This window comes from Nyctereutes procyonoides, unplaced genomic scaffold (genome assembly GCF_905146905.1).
Source record: "Nyctereutes procyonoides isolate TBG_1078 unplaced genomic scaffold, NYPRO_anot_genome, whole genome shotgun sequence".
Classification (NCBI taxonomy): Eukaryota; Metazoa; Chordata; class Mammalia; order Carnivora; family Canidae; genus Nyctereutes; species Nyctereutes procyonoides.
The window spans coordinates 70,304,780-70,328,592 of NW_026575049.1; the positions used below are offsets into that span (position 1 = coordinate 70,304,780).

At 57.2% G+C, this 23,813-nt stretch overlaps 2 protein-coding genes across 2 annotated transcripts; one reads left to right on the forward strand and one right to left on the reverse strand.

The window, feature by feature from the left end:
* Nucleotides 1–395: 395 nt before the first annotated feature.
* Nucleotides 396–6,512, forward strand: ANKRD53 (ankyrin repeat domain 53). The gene is made up of 6 exons (XM_055328995.1): nucleotides 396–491; nucleotides 697–904; nucleotides 1,242–1,441; nucleotides 2,638–2,802; nucleotides 3,223–3,343; nucleotides 5,256–6,512. The coding sequence occupies exons 1-6, from the start codon at nucleotides 427–429 to the stop codon at nucleotides 5,964–5,966; spliced, it is 1,470 nt and encodes a 489-aa protein (XP_055184970.1). The 5' UTR covers nucleotides 396–426; the 3' UTR covers nucleotides 5,967–6,512.
* Nucleotides 6,513–8,623: 2,111 nt separating this feature from the next.
* Nucleotides 8,624–13,390, reverse strand: TEX261 (testis expressed 261). Its single transcript, XM_055328994.1, has 6 exons — nucleotides 13,265–13,390; nucleotides 12,717–12,796; nucleotides 11,521–11,674; nucleotides 10,233–10,300; nucleotides 9,395–9,497; nucleotides 8,624–9,253 (listed from the first exon to the last, which is right to left on the reverse strand). Exons 1-6 carry the CDS (start codon nucleotides 13,332–13,334, stop codon nucleotides 9,138–9,140), a joined length of 591 nt encoding a protein of 196 aa, XP_055184969.1. The 5' UTR covers nucleotides 13,335–13,390; the 3' UTR covers nucleotides 8,624–9,137.
* Nucleotides 13,391–23,813: the final 10,423 nt, after the last annotated feature.

Sequence of the window (23,813 nt, forward strand, 5' to 3'; positions counted from 1 at the left end):
GTGTGTGTGCGCGGCGGAGGCTGTGCAGGAGGCCCCTGCGGCTGGAGCCGCGCACCCCGCCCCTCCCCCCTCCCCCCCTTGCCCCTCATCCCTCCCTCTCTCCCCCTCCTCCCTCCTCCCTCCCCGCCCTCCCCGTCCTCCCCCTACCCCTCCTCCCCCTCCTCCCTCCCCCTCCTCCCTCCTCCCCCTCCGCCCTCCCCGTCCCCCCGCCCCTCCTCCCCCTCCTCCCTTCCTCCCCCTCCCCCCTCCCCCCCCCACAAGGGGCAGTTGGTTACTCCCCCAGGTAGCAGCGCAGGCCCAGGCCCGAGGAGCCGCCCTGCCTACTGAGTTCCCCCGGGCAAGGGCGGGGCAGGGGCGGGGCGTGGGGAGGGTGGGGAGCAGCCCCCCCCCACACACACACACACACACACACGCACAAGCGTGGCCATGCAGGCAGCGGAGAAGGTCGCCTCCAGAGTCCCCCTGAGTGACTCAGCGTCCAAGCAGCCCAGGTGGGCCGGGATGAGGTGGCCGGGCTGCGGGGCCTCCCTGGAGCGGGTGGGGGCCCTTGGGCGTGCGAGGAGCCCGGAGAACTGGGCTGGGTGCCCGGGTGCCTGGCTCCCTCATTGCCCTGCGGACCAGGGAGCCCTGACCTGGCCCCCAGAGCCGCCCTGGGGCTCCATGCCAGCCCTCACCCTCACGCAAGCCCCTTTGCAGGGCGGGGCGCCCAGACCCCGACGCTGCTTGCCGGCCTGCCTCCCCACTCCCCACCCTCCACTCCTGCGCCCTCACTCGCCCCAACGACGCGTGGGACCAGAGTGCCATTGGGGGCTGCTATGAGTTGTTTGCCGCCGCACTGGGCAACCTGGAATGGTTGCACTTCTGTCTGAGTCGGGACCGTGAGGAAATTCCAGCCGATGACAAGGCAAGGCTTAGGTGCTTGGGGGCAAGCACTGAAGTCCTCTGCATCCACAGAAAGTTCCTCACGTAGTGGTTCCCTGGCCAAGGTGTGCCTGTGTGGCATCCATAGATAGCCTTTCTCCTTTAGATAGTCCTAATTTGCCTTGCTCCTGTAGGAGGGCCACTGAGGGGCAGCCAGCAAGGGTGAGCACATGTGAGAGTGGGAAAGGAGGGTGGGCGATTCTTGGGGTACAGGAAAGAGGGACAGGAACCCTAAGAAATTGCTCTGTAGGTTTGGTTGTGGACCCCGGGGGGCCCCCAATCCTGCTCAGTCTCCTCCTCCCCTCCTCTGGCCCCCACAGGGCTTCACTGCCATCCACTTTGCAGCCCAGAGTGGCAAGCTTGCGTGCCTGCAGGTCTTGGTAGAGGAGTACAATTTTCCTGTGGACCTGCCCACCAACAATGGCCAGACACCCCTGCACCTGGTCATCCACGGGGACAACAAGACCATGACCCTCCCCTGCATTCACTATCTGCTTAAGCAAGGGGCGGCCCTCAACACGTGAGTCCAGCCTGTGTCCAAAAAGTGTTTTGGAGCCTAGGCAGATAGGGACCCCACTTCCAGGACAGGCAGAGGGCTGTGGGGTGACAAGGACTGGGCCCCACATAACACAGCGAGCCCACGTGGTGCAGTAAGGAGATGAGGAGAGGACAGACATCGTTCACATCCCAGCTTTGCATCGGCTAGCAAATAGCAAGACCTTGGGCAAGTCACTTAACCCTTAGCCTCAGTACACTGGAGTCCCTGTAGAGCTTCAGAAATACCGAAGTACCAGTGCCTGTGATCCAATCAAAGGTTGAAATTGGTACGGGGGTGCGGTCTCAGCTTTGGAAGGCCTAAAAGATCCCTAAGGTGTTTCTAATTTGCAGCAAAGTTTGGGTACTCTTTCCTGAGGGTCTTCAACTGAAATGTGGGAAGATGACATGAGACTATTGTGATAACTGAGGAAACGCATGGAAAGTGCACAGATGGCATAGGGGAGACTGCACTTGCCCTATGTGCTCAGCGCCAAGCCTGAGTTGAGGACCCTGCCCTCATGAAGCTGATATCCTGGTGCAGGAGCAGACAGTGAAGTAGCAAACTAATAACTGAACAAAATGACACCGTAGTAAGCAGTGACACAGGAAATAACAGGGTAATGAGGTGATGAGTAAAAGTGATAGGGTAGAGGATCTATTTTGGAAGGGGAAGTCTCCTCTAAGGAAGGGACATTTAAATTGCAGTCTGAAAACCGAGCAAGCCAGCCATGCAAGAAACCAGGGAAAAGAGTCCCAGGCAGAGGGAACAACACATGCTAAGATCATACATTGGGAAAGAGTGGGGCAAGGTCAGAAGATGAGGGTGAGGAGGATGCAGCAGGGCCCAGGTCACACAGGCTTTGTGAGCCATGGCTCACACATGGCCAGGCGGCGGGGGGGGGGGGGGGGGCAGGAGAGCAAGAGTAAGGTTTAGTGCCCTCTGAGCTCTAGCCAACCCGGCAGATCTGAACTGTTGCGTATCCATATAACCAGGCTTCCACCATTCATTTAGTCCAGACCGTCCTACAGTTGAGGAGATTGAAGCTCAGAGAGACGGGACATGCGTCACCCAGTGGGCCGGTGGCAGAGCAGGCCTGGAAGCCGGTTTGCCCACCTCTTTGATAGGCACATGGCCTTTGTCCTTCCTTTCCTCTTCCCGGCTGGTGTGGCCCTCTACAGTCAGACATGCAATGGCTCTACTCCCCTCCACATGGCAGCCTTCCGAGGCCTGCTGAGCTGTGTGAAGGTGCTGGTGCAAAATGGTGCCGATGTCCATGCCCGAGATGCCACGGGCTGCAAGCCCATCGACTACTGCAAAATATGGAACCACCGTGACTGTGCCCGGTGAGGGTGTGAGAACCACCCACAGCCTGCCACCCCTTCCCTCTTCTTAGCCCTTCCCCTGGGGCCCTCACCTAAGGCTGAGCCTCTACCAGGAGGGGCTGGGCTGGGCTGGGCAATAAGTGTGCGGAGGAGACCCCTGCCCAGGATATTATTCCCAAGGCTTTCCCCAGGGCCTCACTCCTTTGGGTTTAGCCCTGCCGTACCTTGCCCCGAGGCCTTGGATCCCCAGCAGGGTGGTGGTGATCCCACTGTCAGACACGTTCCTTTCTCAGCTCACAGGATAGTAGTTAGAGGGGCCTTGCAAAATGGGAAATGGTGTCTCTGGTGGCTCCTCCCACCCTCATCCAGGCTCTCAGCAGCAGCCAGTCTTCCTAGCCCAGGTTGTCACTGGGGGATGACATACCCCCACCCTGGCACCAGGTTCTTGAAGGATGCGATGTGGAGACGGGACAAAAAGGACTTTGCTTGTGAGACGAAGAAACTGAAGAGGCTCAAGGACCAGCTGATCTTCATGGAACAGGACTACCTGACTGAATATCAGGTAAGGGGGGGGGGCTGGGAAGGGGCACTGGGCAGCCACTGCTATCCAAGCAGCTGAGCACCAGAGGCCATGACTCATGTGCAGATAGAAGAGTGGCTGGTAGCAGTCCCATCCAGAAAAAGCCTCCTTCTCTCCATCTTCTGAAACTCCACCCTTAAAAGCCACTCCTTTAGGTCAAAAACCTTGTTTTGTATTAGAAAGCAAAAGCAGCTTAAGTAAGCAAGAACTATGGCACCCCTCCTAGTGCGTTGCCTCCTTCTGGATTAGGAGGAAAATCGCTGGTGAGACCCATGACCTCCCTACATTGGGACTCACACTGGTTAAACAGATCCAACCTTTGGGGCATTTGGCTGGCTCAATCAGTGGAGCAGGTGACTCTGGATCAAGGTTGGGAGTTCAAGCCCCATGTTGGATGTAGAGATTACTTAAAAATAAAGTCTTTTAAAAAAATCCATCCTTTCCAACAGAAACAGAGCACTTACGGTCTGCTAGGCACCTGCTGGACCCTGAGGCTCCAGAGACAAATGAGATGTAGTCCCCTCACTCAAGGAGCTTAGGGTCTAGAATGGGAGATTGGTTATATTCCCACAGAGGAGGAAGGGCCATATGAAGAAGGGAACGGCTGACCAGGCACAAGGACCAGACAGCCCTGTGGAGGCATCGAAGTGCACGAGGGCGTGGTATCTGCAGAGGACAAAGTCAGTACAGCTAGGGGAATAGACGTGAGTTGGAGATTGGAGATGGACAGATTTGGCAGGGGCTCACACCTCTGATGGACCTGTGCTGGGGATGTATGGGGGCGTGCCTAAAGGATTTTAAGCAGGTATACTTCTATAGGATGCAAGAGCCAGAAACCCCAGAGAAAAGATGCTGGGAATCCTACGTGGATCCAGAAGTGGGGAGGGCTTCAGGGCTGGCAAAATCCAGTACTCCAGCTTGGTTCCAGCTGTGTTTCTCTCCAGTTTTCTCAGCCCCACCCTCCTGTATTATGTCACCCAGTCCTCAGAGTCCCTTGCATCCAGAGGAGGCAAAGCTCATCCATTCCCGTGGCTCTGAACTTTCCCAGAAGCCCCTTGCAGATCTCCCCTTATCTCTTATTGGCCTCAATTGGATCGTATGTCCATTCTTGTTCCAATCCCTAGAGCTAAAAAAGCCACGTACTGACTGACCTGGGTCTGGGGCAAGGCTGATGGAAGTATTATGATGGGCTTAGCCTAATCAGAGCCTACCTCCCGAGCTGGGTCAATCTCCATACCACCTGATGGCTTAGCGACAGTCTGGGGAGCGAGGCACTGAAACAAGGGGGTGGAAAAGGGGCAGTTCTGTGACAAGCTGAAGGTTCAATTCTAGTGGAGGCAAAACAGGTAGATGGAGTCACGACCACCCAGCCGAGAGTCGGCCAGCTGTATCCCTGAACATACATGGTGCCCCACTTCCAGAAGCCTACCCAGACTGGCCTCCTCTGGTTCCAGGCCTTTCAAACCTTTCTGCTTGCTTCTTCCAGAGTCAAGGATTTGTCTCTCCTCCCCCATCAAACCAGAGATTCTCTCAGGGAAGGGCAGATCTCCACTATCCGAACGGGGACTTCTTTGGGGTGGAGGCTTGTCTTCCCCATGAGACTTGAGGTTTTCCATAGGGTGGAGGTCGTATCAGGTTGGAGGTCTCCCCGATGGGAGAGGTTCTATCTGCCGCATCAGCCCAAGGGCTCCCTTCAGGCAACAGTTATCTCCCTGTCAGAATGACGGCTCCCATAAGGCGGGAGTTTTCTCTCATCGGACTGGGGCCTTCAGGGGCGAGACTGTATCTGGCCTGCGACACCTGAGGTTTCCAAGGGCTACAGCCACAGAGCCCCCTTCCACAGGAGCAGGGAGGAGGGGCAGCCGCCCCTGTCTTGTACCCTCTGATGTTGCAGAAAGAGCACCAAATTCTGAGAGAAGCCGATTTCAAGGAGTGGCTCCGTTGCAAGCAGCTGCTCCGAGGCCAGTCCCTGACCCGCAAAGCCAAGCCAGCGCCTGGTGCCCCACCCCAGGCGATCACCGTGTCCAAGACCCCCAAGCACAAGGGGCCCCCCAAGAGCTTCTACCCCTCCCCGGAGGCACGCCTGCGGCAGACACCAGTGCTGCAGCTGCAGCCCGTGGGGACACCCACACCCACGTACACGAAGCCCACGGTCAGGCGGCCCAAGTCGTGGAATGTGAGCAACAACCCAGCCAGATCACCCGCCGCCCAGACTGGCTACCCACAGGGCATCCGCCTGGGCGTGCACCCAGACCCCAGCCCGGATCACGACTTCCGCAGCTTCCTCGAGGTGAGGCCCGATGGGCACGGTGGGGCACAACTGTGCACGGTGGCCGGCAGCCGGGTGGCACCTGTGCCCCAGCTGCCCTTCGAGGTGATGGTGCACGAGCTGTACCCTTCAGCGCGGCCGCACAGGATGAGAGCGCCCCAGGGCTTTCACTCCGTCAGCGTGAGGGACGTGCCCCAGAAGCGGCACTTGGGTGACAACTTCTGGACCGACACTCTGGCCATGAACCTGCGCGAGACATTTGATGAAGCCTTCCTGGCAGCTGTGCGAGCCCATCAAGGGCTCCCCACTCTGCCCTCCCTCAAGAGCCCCCCATAAACTTACTTTGGTAGGCTCTCAACCTGGGGCAGCCCAAAGACGGCTGAGGTGTGGTGATTCGTGTTGTGAGTGGACGAGCGGGAGAGAAGTTCTCACAGGCTTTCCACTTCTCACTCCCAAGCTCCAAGATCAGAGCCCCTTCTCTCTTAACAAAAGCCTAGATCCCAGGTCTCCCTTCTCCACAAAGACATTTATTGGGCTCCCCAGGTTTAAGTTAGGGTAGAGGCCTGACAGTGGGCATCAGTCTCTATCCTGGGCCCGAGCATTGTAAAAGTGACACTTTGGTGTCCCCACCACCTCTCCTCCCCCCCCAGCCCACCGGGCACAAGCCTTCCAGGATGAGGGACCCCTGGAAAATTCTGCCTCTTGTTCAGATTAAGTCCTTTGAGGTTTCTGTCGTTGAGGGAGGCACAAGCAGCACACCTCGGGGGCAGGGAGGGAGGACCTGTGGCTCCAATCTGAGACTAAAAAAGCACTTGCACTTCCTCCAGGAAGCTACCCTGGATCCCCTGCTTTCCCCGGCACGCACCACTACGCATCATTCATTAAACAAACATTTATTGAGTGCTTTCTATGTACCAGGCACCAAGCCAGGCATTGTTGATACAAAAACTGAAGGACAGTCCCTGCCCTCAAGGAGCTTACAGTCTAGTGGGGAGATAGACCAGGAAGCAGGGAAGTAAGCCTAGAGCGATCTGTGTGGTGTGCTGCAGGGAGAGGGGACAGAGCTCAGAGGAAGTGAAACTTTAAGTAGAGAAGTGACAGAGAAGGTCCCGAGGTGAGCGGAAGAAAGGGGAATCAAAGTGGCATCGTGGAATACAGGAGGCTGGGACACGGGGTGCAAGGTGGCAAGTGATGAGGCCAGAGAGGCGAGCGGGAACCAGACATCACAAGTCTCGCAAGCCATGCTAAGGGGTCTGGACTTTATCCTGCGGGCAGTAGGGAGCCATGGAAGGTTGTAGGCCAGGAAGCGACTTGATCAACTATACATTTTAGACAAGTCTGGCTGTGGAACAGAGGAGAAGGAGGCTGTCACGATAATCCAGGTGTAAATTGATGACTAGTGGGTGTGGCTTGAATCAAGAGATGTTAGGAAGGTAAACTTAAGGGTTTTGAGAGATCGGATGGCCGGGGGAGGGGCAGAAAGAGAAAGCAGGGCTAGAAAGCAGGTTTCTGGTCTGGCTCCCAAAGGGTCTTGGGGCCACGGCAGGTACCCAAAAGAGGCAGGTTTGCAGAGGACAGCGACAAGTGTCCTCTGGGCCATGGGAGCTGTCTGTGCATCCAAAGGCAGCAGAGCTATGGTTCAGAAGATCAGGAGGGATGCTGGGGCTGGAGGTGAACTCAATTCCGCTGCAAAGAGTGAGTCCCTGAAGCCATCAGCATGGATGGGCTCCTCCAGGGAGCCCACAGCAGAACCCTGAGAAACCCCACTGTGCATGGGGCAAATGGGGAAGCCTGCTTCACAGGAAACTGAAGGGAAGAGCAGAGGTAGGAGGAAGGCCAGCCACAGGAGCGCCAGGAAAGCACAATTCCGGAAGCTGGGGGTGATGAGCCCTGTTAGATGCTGCAAAGGTCCAGCAGCAGATAGGAAAGGGTCCGCTGGATTTAGCACGAGGAGGCCCCTGGCAACCCCTAGGAAAGAAGACCTAGCTTCGGGGTGAGGAACAAAGTAGACAGCAAGGGAGAGCAGAGCCAGCTGCTGACCCAGCAGTGAGGAGGACGTCGGCCTCCGGCGTCCTCTACCTTGTCTTCCCCTGTCGACACGGGATAAGGAGGCCTGGCCATCTCATTCCCACCAAGAAAAAAACCACAACGAGCTACTCCTCTCAGGGAAAGGGAAAGGCTGGTATTTTTAAGAGAACAGGAAACGCGCCAGTCAAGGAGATGAAGGGCTGTGGTGGGACTTGGGGCAGGAATATAGAGAATTTCAAGCACAGGGGCCTCCCCCAGCCTAAATGCACCCCACACCCCACGCGCACTGGCCATCTGCGCCCCTGCCAGCCCCACTCGGAGGTGCAGGACGTGGCTAGGACCGGCTCTCACGGGGGCTTCGCCCCAGTGTGTACTGCTGGGTACTTGCAAGGCACTGTAGTTGGGGTGCAAAGTCAGCAAGTGCTGGTCTGTGCCAGAATCTGGCCCGAGGGCAGCTCCCCAGGAGCCAAGAGCACACAGAAGGTAGGGCCAGCCCTGTGTGTGCTCAGAGGGACGAAGGACGAACCCTTTCTCCCCTCGATGAGGCTGTAACCCAGGCTGCCTGGAAGCCGATTTCTGTTTTGTTTCTCCTCGGGCCCAAGACAGAATTCAGCCAGAAAGCACTCCTTTTCCCCAGGGGAGGGCTTACAAATAGGCCACAGCAGATGCTCTGAAAAGCCAACCCAGTCCCAAGCTGTACCTCTCTGCCCCCGGTGTCACCGCCAGGGAGCCTTGGGGAAAGAAAAGATGGAAGGAAAGGGAAGGGCACAAGAAAGGCTGCCCCCGCCCCTAACTCCCCTGACGCGGCTCAGCCCTTGAGCTCTGTCCGCTCCCCATGAAGGGCCGTGAGAGTGGTCCCTCCGGGAGGGCAAGACCCAAACCCAGAACAGGAGCCCCTGGAGCCGAAGAGACAGTCTAGTCCAGGGCAGAAGGTCAACGGGAAGACAGGGAGATGAACTCTCAGGTATTAAGGCAAACAGTGCCACCTAGAATCTTTATTCAATGGCAGTCAGCACTAGGACAGAAATCACAGTTCAACAGCGAAAACTCTTTCTCTTGGAAGTGCCAAGCCACGGCCCCTCCCCACGGCCGTCTGCCCAGGAAACAGCCCTGTCTGCTCTCCAGCTTCACGGCCCCTGCCCTGCCTGCCCCGGCTGGGCCACAACCTCCCGGCCCACCGCGGAGGTGGGCAGGAGGGCCCTAGGGAGCTCAGCTTCCACATAACCAGGTGGACCCCGGCCTCCTGGCCAGGCAGGCTCTGGCATCCTCCCGGGGGCCTGTGGGGTCACAGCCTCTAGCAGCGTCAGATCTGAGCCAAGCTGAGCCCTTCGAGGAAGGCGGGGACGAGGGCTTCAGGGAGAGTCGAGGGAGCAAGGGCCGGGGCTGGGGGCAGGTGCCTTCCAGGCTCACGGCCCCGCCCAGCGCACAGGCCCAGGGCCCGACTCTCCTGTGGGGCTCCACATGCCCTCCCCAAGGGGTTCAGTATATCTTCTGACGACTGGGAAGAATAGCCTCTTTGATGAAGGAGAAGACAACCAGGATCCCTAAGCGTTTGCCCCGCTTGCCTTTGGTGAAGTAATTGGAGACCACGTCATCTGTGGAGACACAGGCAGGGAGATGAGCATGCGCGTCTGGCTGTGAACACGGCTCACCCACCCGGAGCCCAGGCGTGTCCCTCATAGGGCCCAGGCCTTGCCGATGTCGCCCCACCTGGGACCCCGACCATGCCTTCTCACCTCCTGGCTGCATGGTGGAGGGCAGGACGTTTTCCCCAGCCGACAGTGACACAAAGAACGCAAACGGGATGATCCACAGACAGAAAGTGAAATAGGCCAGGACCTGGCAACAAGAGACACTGAGAAGAGAGTGCCCCGGAGGTGCTGAGGGTGGGCCCCACGTGGTGGTCCTGCAGCTTACAGACGTGGTGGAGGATGCACAGACGGCCCCACACCTCATCTCTGAAGGAGCCCAGGCCCCCGGAAGCAGAGACAGGGCAACCTCAGACATGGAGACTGCTCAGTGGGGAAAGGTGGAGACTGAGGGTGACCCAGTGTGAGCACCATCCCCAAATCCCGTTCACTAGGACAAGAACTCATCTGAACTACAGGAAGTTGATGGAGGGCAAAACTAGGACCGACCCATATTCCTCCCAAAAGTGACCTTGTTCTTCCCGGGGCGGGGCGACCTGGAGCAGCAGGGTGTGGAGAGCCCCTGAGAGGAAAAAGGCTTGGCAGGCTGCTGGGAGGAGCTGGGGCTTCAGGGCTGCAACCTGCCCAGCCCCGTGAGGTCTGCGTCAGACGAGGCCACCCCAGTGCCCTCTCCTGACCTCAGGGTGTTAGGCTGCGGTCCTGGGACAGCCGAAGGACTCCCTGGGGGAGGGCAGTGTCCTCCCCACCGCGGACAAGGAGACCTCTGCTCCTTACCCACGCTGCTTTCTAAACTCCTCTATCTTCTCTAAATGTGCTACTCCTGAATAGACTATTTCAGATCCCAGCTAAGCTCACAAAGCAAATCATGCGAATCCCCTGGACTTCCTCCGTCCTTGCTGAGTTTGACATACCGAACGCTTCTTACCTCTGAGAAAGGATAATATTCCTCTGCAAAAAACTGAAATGCTAGGTAATGATTCACCACCACTAGCCCTGTTGAGGGAATGAAGAGTCAGTCAGTTTTGGGGGGGAATGACATAAAGCTGGACTTTTAACCTTCAGGAGGCCCCTGGGAGTTGGGAGCCCCGAGTCTTGGTCCTGATTTCACACCCAGCTGACAGTATGGCTACGAGCCGTGTACACTACCCTCCAGAATTCAGTTCTCCATCTGTGAAAATGGAGGATTGGCTCCTCCCTGCCCTCCGCAGAAGGCATTTGTGAGCAAAATTAGAAGGCAGGTAAGAAAACCCTGAGTGGTATCACAATGAGCCTTGTTATGTAACCCAAAGGATTGTGACAATTAACCTACTTTTAAGTGGATGTGAGTCCTGAGGGTGCCCTCCCACGGGCAGTGGGTACAGAAGTCATGGGTGTGCAGATGACGTACTCCCAAGAGAGTCCACTCTGCACGGGGCAGCTGGGAGAGGGCCTCAAATAAAGAGGCTCCCACTCCTCAGGAATGAAAAGGCGCAGTTTGCTAGAGGCTTTGGGGCGCAGTTTTAGGATTCCTCCAAATTCTGGGGGAGAAGGTCCTTCCTCATGCTGCCCCAGGGTAGGGCTCCTCACCAGTCTGAACTGGTGTCTCTGGACTGACGCCCACCTCCTTACAGCGCAGCCACATTTATGGAGGAGAGAGACAACTTGCAGATCCTGGGGCTGGGCTGCTCAGACTCGGGCATCCCTGCCTATTCCCACAGTGACGTGAGGGGCAGGCACCACAACAAAGCAGCCGCACATCCCCCTCCCAGCCCGATGCCACGTCTTGTTTCTCCTTCCTAGCACTAGGGGAAACTGGAAGATGCCCACAGATCTTCAGGAAAACTCTCTTAGGCATTTAAAGACTAGGCTGGGGGATGACAAAGGGAAGCCAGGAGGGCCTGCTACTGTGGGGTGGGGTGGCGAGGGTGCACCCCCTGGTAAGATGCAGAAGGGGTCTGAACTCCCACCTTTTCTCCCTTCTCAAACTCACCTCCCTGGGAAAGCCCTCCCTGTCTGGGTATTCCAACCCCACCACCCCGTCGCCCCAAATACCAGTCACCGGAGCCAAGGTAGACTCTGGGCCCCTCAAGTGTGAGAGCGCCGTATTTCCAATCAGCCTGGCCTCCTGGAGGACCTTACTGGTTTGCCTCTTTTCTGTGTATCCCCACAGTGCCCCGGACTAGCTGGGCACACGCACGCACTCCAGCTGCCTCCCCACGTGTGCCCCCTCTCACCACACGAAAGGATGAAGTTAGGCGAAGTCAGCATGATGAAAGGGAAGGTCTGGAGGAGGCCAAAGTAGACGAGGTTGGTGAAGAGGCCCACGCCAATCATGAAGGTGGGGAAGTGCTCAAAAACGTAGAGGCCAATCAGCACAGCTGTGGAGAACTGACACAACCAGAGGTACGGTACAGGGAGCCTCTTCCAGGGCGGCCTTCTCGGTCTCACTACACCCCAGCCCACTCTGGGCAACAGTGGGGTCATGCCTCAGTCTCTCCGGGTTTCACAGTCACCAGATCTCACCTCCCCAGCTTGTCTCTCCACTCCCACAGGGCAAGCAACGTCTTTCAACGCTCAGAAACTTTTGACAGCAACCCACGAGGCATTTTACAGACCCAAGCTCAAATTTCAATTCTACTCTTTTCTATTCTGGTTTTTTTGTTTTGTTTTGTTTTGTTTTGTTTTGTTTTTTTGAGAACGCTCATCATGACCCACTGCGCTGGTGGCACAACCCAGTAAGGACACCTGTACCTTGAACAAACACTGTTCTGAAGGACTGAGAGCTGTCGGCGCTTAACCAACGGCAGTCGGCAGAAGGAAGATCTAACTGCTCTAGCGAAACCCGCAGGCCAGGCCTCTGAACCGGAGCTGAGAGCTCTGGTCTGGCCGCCACTATACGCCTGTACCCCGAGCCGTGCCCAGTGGCTGCTGACACCAGGGACCTGAGAGGCACTGGACTTCTCCCATCCAGATGGTCTCATCGCCCCCTCTCCCTGCAGCTGCAGGGATCTAGCAGCTCCGACATCGGGGACAAGGGCTGCGCCTTCAGGAACAGAAGCCCCCCATGAGCCGAGGCCAGGGGAGGAGGCGCCGGGGCAGCGAGCACTCTCACCCAGCTACTCAGGACCGTCCTCGGTTCCGTAAATGCTCGGCGTGGAGCGAGGGCCAGAGGCCGTGGACCACAGCGCAAAGGCCAAGCCACGGTCCCGCCAACCCGAGCGCGGGCTCAGCGCTCAGCAGGTGCACAGCAGCCTAAGGAGCAGCCTAAGGAGCGAGGCCGGGTCTGGGCAGCCCTGCCCCTGGGGAAGCCGCGGCGGGGCCGCAGGTCTCCCCTCCGCCTCGCCCGAGGCAGGCGACTACGGGGCCGTGGGGGCCGTGGGGGTCCTGGGGGGCCCTGGGGGTCCTGGGGGGCCCTGGGGCCGCCGCTTACCCAGATCATGTACTTTATGATCCTGCTCGTGGCCACCGTGTACTCCTCTATCAGCTCCGCCAGGTAGTAGAGTCCGGCCGCTGAGGGTGGGGAGAGGCGAGCGGGAGGCGCTGGGGGCCGCCCTCCCCCTGCGGCGCGCCCCCCCGCCCCGTGACCGCCCTCCCCGGCCGCGACCCGCTCGCCCCACGTGGCGTCCCCCCGCCTGGGGAGCGGAGCTGGGTCAGGGCAGCGACGGGACCGGCGCTCTCCGCTCCCCGGCCCCGGGGAGGGGCGGGGGCGGCTGGGAGCGGGGCAGGGGCGCGGCGGGCGCGGCCCTCCCTGGCCCCGGGGCGGGGGGCGGGGGGCGGGGACCCCCGGTGGAGCGGAGGAGCGCGGGGCTCCGCGGGGACCTGAGCGCGCGGTGGCCGGGAGGGAGGGCAGGGACCCGGCGGCGGCTGGCGGCGCGCGGCGGGCGGGGCACCCGCGGGAGGCCCTCGGCGGCTCCGGCGCCCCCCGGTGCGACCCCCCGCCCGCCAGGTGCCGGCCCCCGCCCCGGGTCGCGCGCTCACCGACGGCCAGCGTGATGAAGGCCACCTGGACGAAGAGCGACAGCCAGCTCAGCACGTACGTGAACCACATGGCGCCCCCGCCCCGCCCCGCCCCGCCCCGCCGCCGGGACCGGCCTGCGCGCTCCGGCCCCGCCGACTCGGAGCCGCCGCCGCCGCCGCCGCCGCCGCGTCCCCGCCCCGCGCCCGCCCGGACCGCACGGACCGCACGGACCGCCCGGACCGCCGTGCGCCGCCGAGAGGGGCCCGGCTGCAGCCCCGCCCCGGCCCGGGCCCGACGAGCGCCGCCCGCAGGCCCGGAGGACCCGCCGCCAGGTGCGCCCGCGGGAGGACGTGCCCGGAGGACCCGCCGCCAGGTGCGCCCGCGGGAGGACGTGCCCGGGGGACCCGCCGCCAGGTGCGCCCGCGGGAGGACGTGCCCGGGGGACCCGCCCCGCCAGGTGCGCCCGCGGGAGGACGTGCCCGGGGGACCCGCCGCCAGGTGCGCCCGCGGGAGGACGTGCCCGGGGGACCCGCCGCCAGGTGCGCCCGCGGGAGGACGTGCCCGGGGGACCCGCCCCGCCTGCGCCCACGGGAGGACGTGCCCGGGGGACCCGCCCCGCCTGCGCCCGCGGGAGGACGTGCCCGGGGGACCCGCCCCGCCTGCGCCCGCGGGAGGACGTGCCCGGGGACCCGCCCCGCCTGCGCCCACGGGAGGACGTGCCCGGGGGACCCGCCCCGCCTGCGCCCGCGGGAGGACGTGCCCGGGGGACCCGCCGCCAGGTGCGCCCGCGGGAGGACGTGCCCGGGGGACCCGCCCCGCCTGCGCCCGCGGGAGGACGTGCCCGGGGGACCCGCCGCCAGGTGCGCCCGCGGGAGGACGTGCCCGGGGGACCCGCCCCGCCTGCCCCCGCGGGAGGACGTGCCCGGAGGACCCGCCGCCAGGTGCGCCCGCGGGAGGACGTGCCCGGGGGACCCGCCCCCGCCTGCGCCCACGGGGAGGACGTGCCCGGGGGACCCGCCCCGCCTGCGCCCGCGGGAGGGGTGTGCGCGGCGCCCCGAGACCCGCCCCGACACGGCTGCGCCCTAGGGCGGGCGGCTCCGGGGCTGGGGGCTGCGCCGCGCTCTGGCGACCGGGCCGCGGTCAGTCGTCGTAGGGCGGGGGCGCCACGACCCAGGAGCGCCCGGGCAGCGGCTGCGGGGGCGGGGGCGGGGGCGGGACCCGCGCGGGGAGCCCTTCCCGGGGCCGCGCCCGCGTGCGCAGGAGGGGCGCCTACGGGCCGCTCGCCGCGCCCCCGGGATCATCGTTACACGCGTGGAAGTGGACGCACGGTCCTCCAGACGGGACGGAGAGTCGCCGCGGGCGCCTCGGCCCCAGCCGGCTGCAGCCCGGAACCGAGCCGCGACAGGTGGCCTGGTGAGCGAAATGTGCTGACCCTGGACGCGGTGTTATCCAGCCTTAAAGACGCACGAAGTTGGGATCCCGGGGTGGCGCAGCGGTTTAGCGCCTGCCTTTGGCCCAGGGCGCGATCCTGGAGACCCGGGATCGAATCCCACGTCGGGCTCCCGGTGCATGGAGCCTGCTTCTCCCCCTGCCTGTGTCTCTGTCTCTCTCTCTCTCTCTCTCTCTCTCTTGACTGTCATAAATAAATAAATAAAATTTTAAAAAAAAAGACGCACGAAGTTACGGCGCACGGCACATCAGGATGAACATTGGCGACGTGGTAAGGGAGACAGGCCGGACACAAAAGGGCAGACATTGTCGGACTTCGCCTGTCTGGGGCGTCCAGAGCCCCCAAACTCCTAAGCGGGGAGTCCTGAGCCACAGGAGGGGAGCAGAGTCGTGGGGGTTACTCTTTTCACGGCATCAGAGTCCCAGTGAGGGAAGATGAGAGAGCCCCGGAGATGGACGGTGCTGATCACCGCCCACTACTGAACTGCACACTTAAAGCGGATAAAGCGGTCAATTTTATATTATATATATAAATATATATATATGTTTATGAATTATGTATATTTGCCACAATAAAAAAATGCATGAGATTACGACAAAGAGATGAGGCTGAAATACAGATACCAAAACATTTTTTTGAAAGCCAAATGTGTGACACAGCGATACGTTTCTTTATTAGTGCATAGCCTAACCAGATCTAATGGAAAATCTACTAACTTTCAGTGATGTCATGAGAAATATATAGGTTTGGCCTCTGCTCCTATTCCTGACAGGAAAAACCTTGTAATTTCCTGAGTAGTAGAGGTGATGGGAGCGTCTTTCGCAGGGCTCCTACGTCCCTTGGAATTTCCAGGGTGAAAGGAGCATCTTTGATCTAAGGAGGGGACTGTGGATGGGCTCCTGGATGGATCAGGATGGGGGCTGGTCACCAGAAAGACCAACCCATGATTAGAAGCTGGGAAATTTCAGTCCCATCCTCCATCCTCCACAGAAGGGAGAGGGACTGGAGATTGAGTTAATAATCAATCATGACCGTGTGATGAAATCTCCATAGAAATCCATAAACTCTAGGGTTCAGAGGTTGGGAATGCATCCACATGCTTGGAGGGTGGCACACCCCACCTCCACAGGGACAGAAGCTCCTGAGCTCGACGCACTTCCAGACCCCTCCCTTCTGTGCCTTTAAAACTGCACCTTTATGATATCCTTTGTAATAAACTGATAAGTGTAAGTATTTCCAAGTTTTGTCAGCCAATTCTTTTTGGGTTATTTCCAAGTTTTATCTAGCAAATTATCCAACCTGAGGAGCCTCCAACCTTGGGAACCTCCCACTTTGTAGGCAAGTGAGACGGAAGCATAGGCACCCTGGTGACCCATGACCGTAACAGCACCTGAAATGAGGGCAGTCTTGTGGAACTGAGCCCTTAAACCTGGGGAGTCTCACACTAACTCCAGGTAGTTAGTATCAAAATGGAATAAAATTACGGAACACCACACTGATGTACGGAGTGCTGGATAACTGGTTGATGTGAGGGGGAAAGCGCACAGGTTTCGTGTCAGAAGGATTGTGAGTAGAGAAACGTTTTCCTTTCCTACTACAATGGCAAATTATGAATGAGTGCAAATGATATTTCTTTTTTATTTTTATTTTTTTCCATTCTCACTTTCTTTTTGATATTTCTTTTTTAATTCATGAGAGACACAGAGAGAGGCAGAGACACAGGCAGGGGAGAAGCAGGCTCCCTGCAGGGAGCCCCATGCGGCATTGGATCCCAGGATCCCGGGATCACACCTTGAGCTAAAGGCAGATGCTCAACCACTGAACCACCCAGGTGTCCCAATATTTCAAAATACCATCAACCATGTGAGAGAGTCCCAGATATTGCTAACAAGTACTATCAGTTTGTTGCCTCTACTCACAGTGGAGGGAAATGCTCAGCTTCAGTTAGAGGTTTGGGTACATAAAGATGGAAAATATTTTTCCTTCTAGTTTTCCAGGATTCTGGAGTTTATCTCCCTGAATTCTATGTCTGCTGACTCCAAAGGGATCCTAAACCCCAGCTTAAGAATTCCTCAGGAATATGTGTAAGGAGCAGCGGGAGTTTCAAGGACTGAGTGCTTATCTACAAGCCCTTTCATTGCAAGCCCTGGGAGGCATTGAAAACAACCTAAACGTTTACTAATAGACTAATAGGAAACTCGATAAGTGCCTTTTGGTACATCATAGAGCGGGGCCGTAAAAACAAATGAGGACAGAATAAGTCGTGGGGATAAGAGGTACAGCACAGGGAATATAGTCAATGATACTGTAATAGCGTGTGGTGACAGATGGCAGCTACACTTGTGGTGAGCACAGCATAACATATAGACTGGCTGAATCACCATGTTGCACACCTAAAACTGATGTAGCATTGTGTCGACCCTACTTTATTTTTATTTTTTAAAAAAGATTTTATTAATTTATTCATTAGAGACAGACAGAGAGAGAGAGAGAGAGAGAGAGAGAGAGAGAGGCACAGACACAGGGGGAGGGAGAAGCAGGCTCCACGCAGGGAGCCCGACGCGGGACTCAATCCCGGGACTCCAGGATCACGCCCTGGGCCGAAGGCGGCACTAAACCGCTGAGCCACCTGGGCTGCCCAACGCTACTTTAATTTTTAAAAAGAATAAAAACAAAAACACAAAAGTGAGGATGTTCTTTATGTACCCCAAAGGATCCCTCTTTTGAAAAAAAAAAAGTAAAAGGCTGGGGAGAAAGAACTAGGTATTCTTTATAGAGGTATTTTTTATATAGAATATCTCCGGAAGGATACATTATAAAATGGTCACGTTGTTTGCTTCCTAGGAAGTGAGGGTGAGGTTCAAGAGTAAGAGACACCCTTTCCACTGTATGCCTTTTTATATTTATAACACATTGAACTATGTAAATATATGTAAACATATTACCCATTCATAAATTAAGTTTAAAATTAAAATGGTCGTAGTATGCTGGATTTGCTGGAATGGATCAAATTTCTTGTTATTACCTCATCCCTTTGTGAGAAAAGCCTCTGTGTAGGGCCTTACAGGTCAGTTGGCTAACCTCGGATCTTGCGACCTGGTCACCCAGGAGTTTGTATTCGAGACACAGATGCATCAGTGAATAGAGGCACAGGAAAATCTCAATTGTTCTTATTTTTTTCCTAAACATTGTCCTCCCAGGGAGGGAGAAGAATAGGAAAGTATTCCCCCATTCCTCCCAGAACTGTAGATAAGAGAAACTTGAAGGCCAAAAAGGTTAAGTGCATTGAGATGACCCGATGCAGGGTTACTGCTGCAGGGCTGGGCACTTTCACTTCCCTACTGTCTTAGGGCCAAAGCTGGCCCAGGGACCAAGGCCGAGCACTGGCATTTCCTCCCACAGCATGCAGGAGAAGCCATGGTTTCCTGAGAGCAACGGGAAGCAGGCCAGAGACACTGGCTCCCATCTGCTCCAGCTGACCCAACAGGGCTGGACAGGGCTCAGGGAAGCTCTTTGGGACCCGTGCTTAGGCAGGGCTGTCTCAGGAGAGAGCAAACCTAGCCTCCCTGGAAGGAGGGTTGGAGCGAGCAGGAGGGCTCTCCACCCTCAATCCAAGGGGCTCAAGAGCGAAAGGGCTTGTAGATTCAGAAGTTGGTTGGTTTACATATTGACAGTAAGTATATACACTTATTTCCACGTTATACGTAATCCTTTGACTTTTACTCATTCACAAACTCATGTGTTACCACATGATGCTGGCATGTGTGGGGCCCAATTCCTGTACATGTCATGAGGATGTTCTAGAAGCTAGCTCTTTCACCGTCATATGGATCTCTCCCTCAAGTGTTCTGAGTCTGTGCCAGATGCTGTTGTATGTGATTTGTACGTATAAACTCATAATGTTCGTACCTGGCACAGAAGACAGGGCCATTATTAGGCCCGCTTCACAGGTAAGAAATTGAGCCCTTGAAAAAGCCTGGGTTGATTCTGGGCAGTCTGGCTCCAGAGCCACGTGGTTTCTCCCGGTCTCTGAAAAGCCACCTGCCTTTGTAGTGAGAGGGGTTCTCCCCGGAAGCCTCTGGCTCTTCCTCTTCTCCCTCCACCTTTATGCTGATGGAGCTGAGGAACACACACCTAGGATTCAGGTCACCTCTGGTCCCCGCCTGCATTTGCACTAACTGCCCTTCTCACACTCTCACAGACTTACACCTTCACGAAGCCCGAGGCCAGGGACAGGAATTTAACGGGTTCTGTGGTCCCAGCAGCTGGGGCCTGCACACCCCCCGGGGTGGGAAGGGCAGAGGGCTGGGGAGTGCACGGGTCAACTCCTGGGGTGGGGGGGGGGGATGCTACACTGTAGTGGCACCCACGGCGCTGCAGAACACCAAAGCCACTCAAAGGCCTCTTGCAGGGGAGGCCAGGCCAGTGTGGGCGGGGAGGGCAGGTGGGAGAGCTGGGGGGGGGGCGAGGGGGCGTGCACACACACACTACAAACTTGGGGAGACTAAGTCCTTATGGTGGCGTCTGTCTGCTGCCCCCGGCTGGCTTGGCTATAAATAGAGATGGTTGTGTGAGAGATCTGGGGAAGTCAGAGACAGAGGCAGGCCCCAGACCCAGGTCCCTCCTCCCTCTTCATCCTCTCCCCCCCCCCCCCCGTGGAGCTCTTGCCTCTTTTGATGGCCTCCCCTGGCCCCAAAGAAGCACAGCTATGCCCCACCCCACTCTACCCTGACACATCTGATGTCACCACATGACCACCCCTCTGTAGGGCGCCCACATCCCAGTGAAATTTCTCCTACCATGATCCGTGTAGCCCGCAGCGTTATTGTTGGGCATCTCACCTCTCTGGTCTCGGCTTTGCTGCAGCTTAGCCAGAGCAAAATTTGGTAAAAGACAAACCACAGATAATGAAAAACAATGACCACTACTATGTTCACATCATCTATTTGTCCCCATAGCCTAGACCTCCTGACCTTGTTTCTCTGCTCTGCCTCTGCCTCCCACAGCCCAAGCGGCTGCCCCAGTGCTCCTGGCACCCCTGTCACATGCCTGGGGCCCCAACTCAAGTGGCTGAGTTAAAGAGCTTTCTAATGACAATTCCTCAAAGGACTCTATTAATTGCCTCGCATCAAGCTACTGGGTCTGTGAGGGCCACAAGGGGTGGAGGTGCGGGTGGATGGGGAGGAGGGAGAGGAGGTTGGGGAATAACAGGAACAAAGTGGGGGAAGGGTAGCAATCTGGGACTTTGCACACATCACATGAGACACTTGCTGACCTCGCTGTCTCTGTCTCTGTGGTCTCTGTGTGTCTCTCTCACACACACACGCACACAGCAGAGCCCCTGAGCAGGGTTGTGGGGAAGCAGCCTGCTAATGGAAGTCCAGCCAGGGCTGGGAGCTCCCTTCCAAGGAGAGGAGGCAGCCCCAGCAGCCAGGACACCCATTCATGTTTGCTTCTGGCTTTAGCATAACACAGATCATTAGATTCGTGGCTGGAATGTCTCTCTGTCTTTATTCAAGCAGCTCTGAGTTGTCTCCCGTGACAAGAATTGCTGATCAGACAAAAAGAGACTGCTCTCTCTGACAGACTAGTTCCCCTCCTGGGGGGCAATAGGGGGAAAAAGAGAAAGAGATTAATTTATCATCAGACTAAGATATTTCAGGACCAGGAGGTGGCTAGTTCTACCACCCACTTTGCAAAGCAGGGGAAATATTAGCCTCTGTCAATGCTGTTGAACATGTCTCTGTGCCAGGCACTGAGCTAGGTCCTTCACATGAACTCTCTTGTTTAACCCTCACAAAAATTCTATAAAGTAGGTATTATTTTTAGACCCATCTTACAGGGGAGGAAACTGAGGCACAGAAAAATTAATTAATAAATTGATCAAGTTCACACTGCTGGTAAGCCGCGGGCTGTGTGACCGACCCTGCTCGTATACCCTGGACATGGGATTTTCAGTGCTAACCAGGAAAGTCCTGGGCAAACTGGGATGAGTTTGTAACCCCACTCCCTAGTCTTCCTGACTCTAGCCACCCACATGCTTAACCACTGGGATACTATCTGACAGAATACCATGTGCGGCTAACCAGTGCCAGGGGAGCACTCCTACCATGTGGGCGATATAGCCAAGATCATCACAATGCCAGCCACCAGGACCGGAAATCCAAATACTGCCCACTTCTCACTGCATCTTGGTGTTGGAATCACCAAGGAAAACACAATACAGTCAAGCTCTGGATAGAACAATGCTTTACTCCCATAAGAAGGGACAGAAGATCAGCTTCTGCAGTGGGCATCATCCCCTGGTGGCTGGCGGGGGCCAACAATGGGTGCAGCCAGCTGGGCATTTGGCCTCTGCGCACCGGTCTTGGACCGCAGCAGAAGGTCCCAACTGGACCATGGACTCTGGAATAGAGAAAGCTGAGGGTGTGCCTGAGGGCCAGCCATGTCCTGCTTGGGCAGAACAGAGGCAGTTCTGGAGCCCGAGCCTGGGAAAGACATTCCCACAGGGCTCCATAAGCCCAGCACAGCTGTGTGGGCTCTTGGGCTCTTGGTGAGGTCTGGGCCGGAGCACAGGAGAATGCCTCTTGGTGTTCTCAGGCCCACACAGGAGAACGCCTTTCCCAACAGATGCTTGGCCTCAGAATACCCGCTTTTCAGGTACTTCACACACACACACTCCCTGCACGACCTCTCCTTCCTGCTGGACTCACGTGGAACACTCTCTTCTGCTTTTATAAACTTTTCATCACCTCTCCTGTGCCCCTGCGGTAGTCTGATTTGGGTGCTATTAATAAAAAGCTGGTCATGTGTATGCCAGCTAAAGGACTGCTGGTGGACCTCCTACTACCACAACCTCTGTTTTGTTTAGGGCAGCAATGGTGTCCTGCTTTACAATCCCCCCACCCCACCCCAGCTCTCTGTTATCAGCCTCAGGAGTGGGTGGGGGCAGGGGAGGAGGAAGAGGTGAGATGCATATCAAATCCAGTAACAGCAAGAGTACTGCCCCTCCGGGTAGCCCTCCCTGACTCCTGGCTCACACAGGTGAGAGAGAGAGAGAGAAGAGAAGAGAGAGAAGAGAAGAGAAGAGAAGAGAGAGAGAGAGAGAAGGAAGAAGAGAATAGAAGAAGAGAAGAGAGAGAAGAGAAGAGAAGAGAAGAGATAGAGGTTCCTTCTCTTTCTGTGGTTTCTTGCCTCAGATGCCGACTCCAGCCTTGCCCATTATACCCTGCCCCACCTCTCCAACCTGCATTCTTCAAGATCCAGCTTAAATATTTCCTGAGAAGGCTGTGAGAATATCTCCAGCACCCGACGCGGGTCTAGCACAACGAGGGGCTTATGGTGGGGGAAAGCAGCCCACCTATGGCCATATTTCTGCTGGGTGATACTGCACCCCTTGGAGAGGTAGAGCCTTGACCCAAGCTAGCCAAACTGATTCTTTTTACCTAAGCTGGCCTCACACATTCTCTTTCCCAGAACTGGAAAGGTGCCTGAGAGAGAGCTGGACGAGCCTGTGTGTAGTATGTGGGCCTCGGCCATGAAGATGTCCCCTTGCAAGCCTACAGCATGCAGGTGACAGCAAAGGAAGTCGGGCTATGGTGAGAAGGCCCAGGCTTATGTGGGAGCAGGGTACAGTCAGTGGACTGTGGCCTAGGCCTCTTCCCAACCCCAGTTCCAGGCCCTTCCCTTCCCAGTTACCTTTCTCCCCTTGGGTTCTTTCTGCATGGCACCGCTGAGTTTCCTGCAACTCAAGAGTCCTAAGTGCTCCAGAGGAGGAGTGTCCCCCCCGTTTGGGCCCCTTCTGTCCCAGTTCCAGCTGCATTGGCCCTTCCCCCTTGCTGTCCAACACTGAGTCAAATGGTTCTTGGTCCTGGCCACACACTATAATGACTTCAGCCTGATGGAACCAGATTCAGGCAGGGACCTGGGTGGCAGCAGTTTTTCAAGTCTCCTATTTGCACAGGGTGCCCTCAGGGCAGCCAGGTTGGGAACTTCTGCTGTGGGGAAGGAAGAGCACAGGAGACCATGGGGTGGCTGGAGTCCTGAGTACTCATACCCACCTCCTCTTCTCAGCTAGAGCTGTCCTGCCCAGCCTGTCCTTCTTCCTCCTCCCCTTCCTTCCAGCTCCTACCCAGCAAAGTTCAGTCTCCTGGAGCGTTCCTGGTCCTCTCCCCCAACTCCCACACAAGACACTCCGAGCCATAGCTCTGGAACCCTGAAGAATCCTGCTCATCCTGGCCCCTGCCATGCACAGACTCCCCTACCCCTCCTCCTCCTTCACTCACAGTGCTCTTCCTGACCCTTCTCTCTGCCTATCCCCTCAGTTCCTATCAGGCTTTCAAGATGCAGGCAGCACCCCTCCTCCAGGAAGCCTTCCTGAGGGCTCCAGCCCATCCTAACCCCTTTCTTCTCTGATCTCCTATTTGTACTGAGTCCACGGTCCTCATCAGATTCATCTGCTGCTCCTTGTGACTCCTGGGCTTCCTTGAACTTTCCAGGAGCTTGTCTGTCCAGCCAGTCTGTGAGACCTATGTCTGCCCACCTGCAGCCTGGCCCAACCCTGAGCCTGGCACGTGGAGATGCTAAGAAGTGGTGCATTGGTTGCCCCTGGAGCCTCTTTCCCTCACCTCTCAGATTTTTAGGGAGGGGCCCACTCTTGGGAGAGTCCTAAGGGGCTTGGTCATATGGGTGCAGGCTCCCTCCCACATGGAGACACTACTGTGGCTGATAAAATGAATAAGTTGGGGGAGGAGATGACATTACCTCTTAATTTCCTCTCAATCTGAAATCTCTGAGCCCAACATACCAGATGAACTGCTGCCCCAGCCAGCCTGCCTGCCTTTCCTCGCCCCCAGCCTCCACCTCTTCCAGGGAGGCAGTGGCCAGGATGAGGGCCTGAAGCCACAGCCAGAGGTCAGTAAGAGGCCAGAATCAGCATGGGACTGGTTTTAGGGCCATTGGTCTGGCTAGCTGTGTAGCAGTAGGGGTGGGCGTGGGGTAGGTGGTGACACATGGATGAAGCAAGTGCAGATCTTTGCCAGCCAACAGCAGCAGCATCACATCTCCCAAGAACTGTGAGTCCCCCTGCCACCCTGTCTATGGCCTTGATGAGAGCAGAG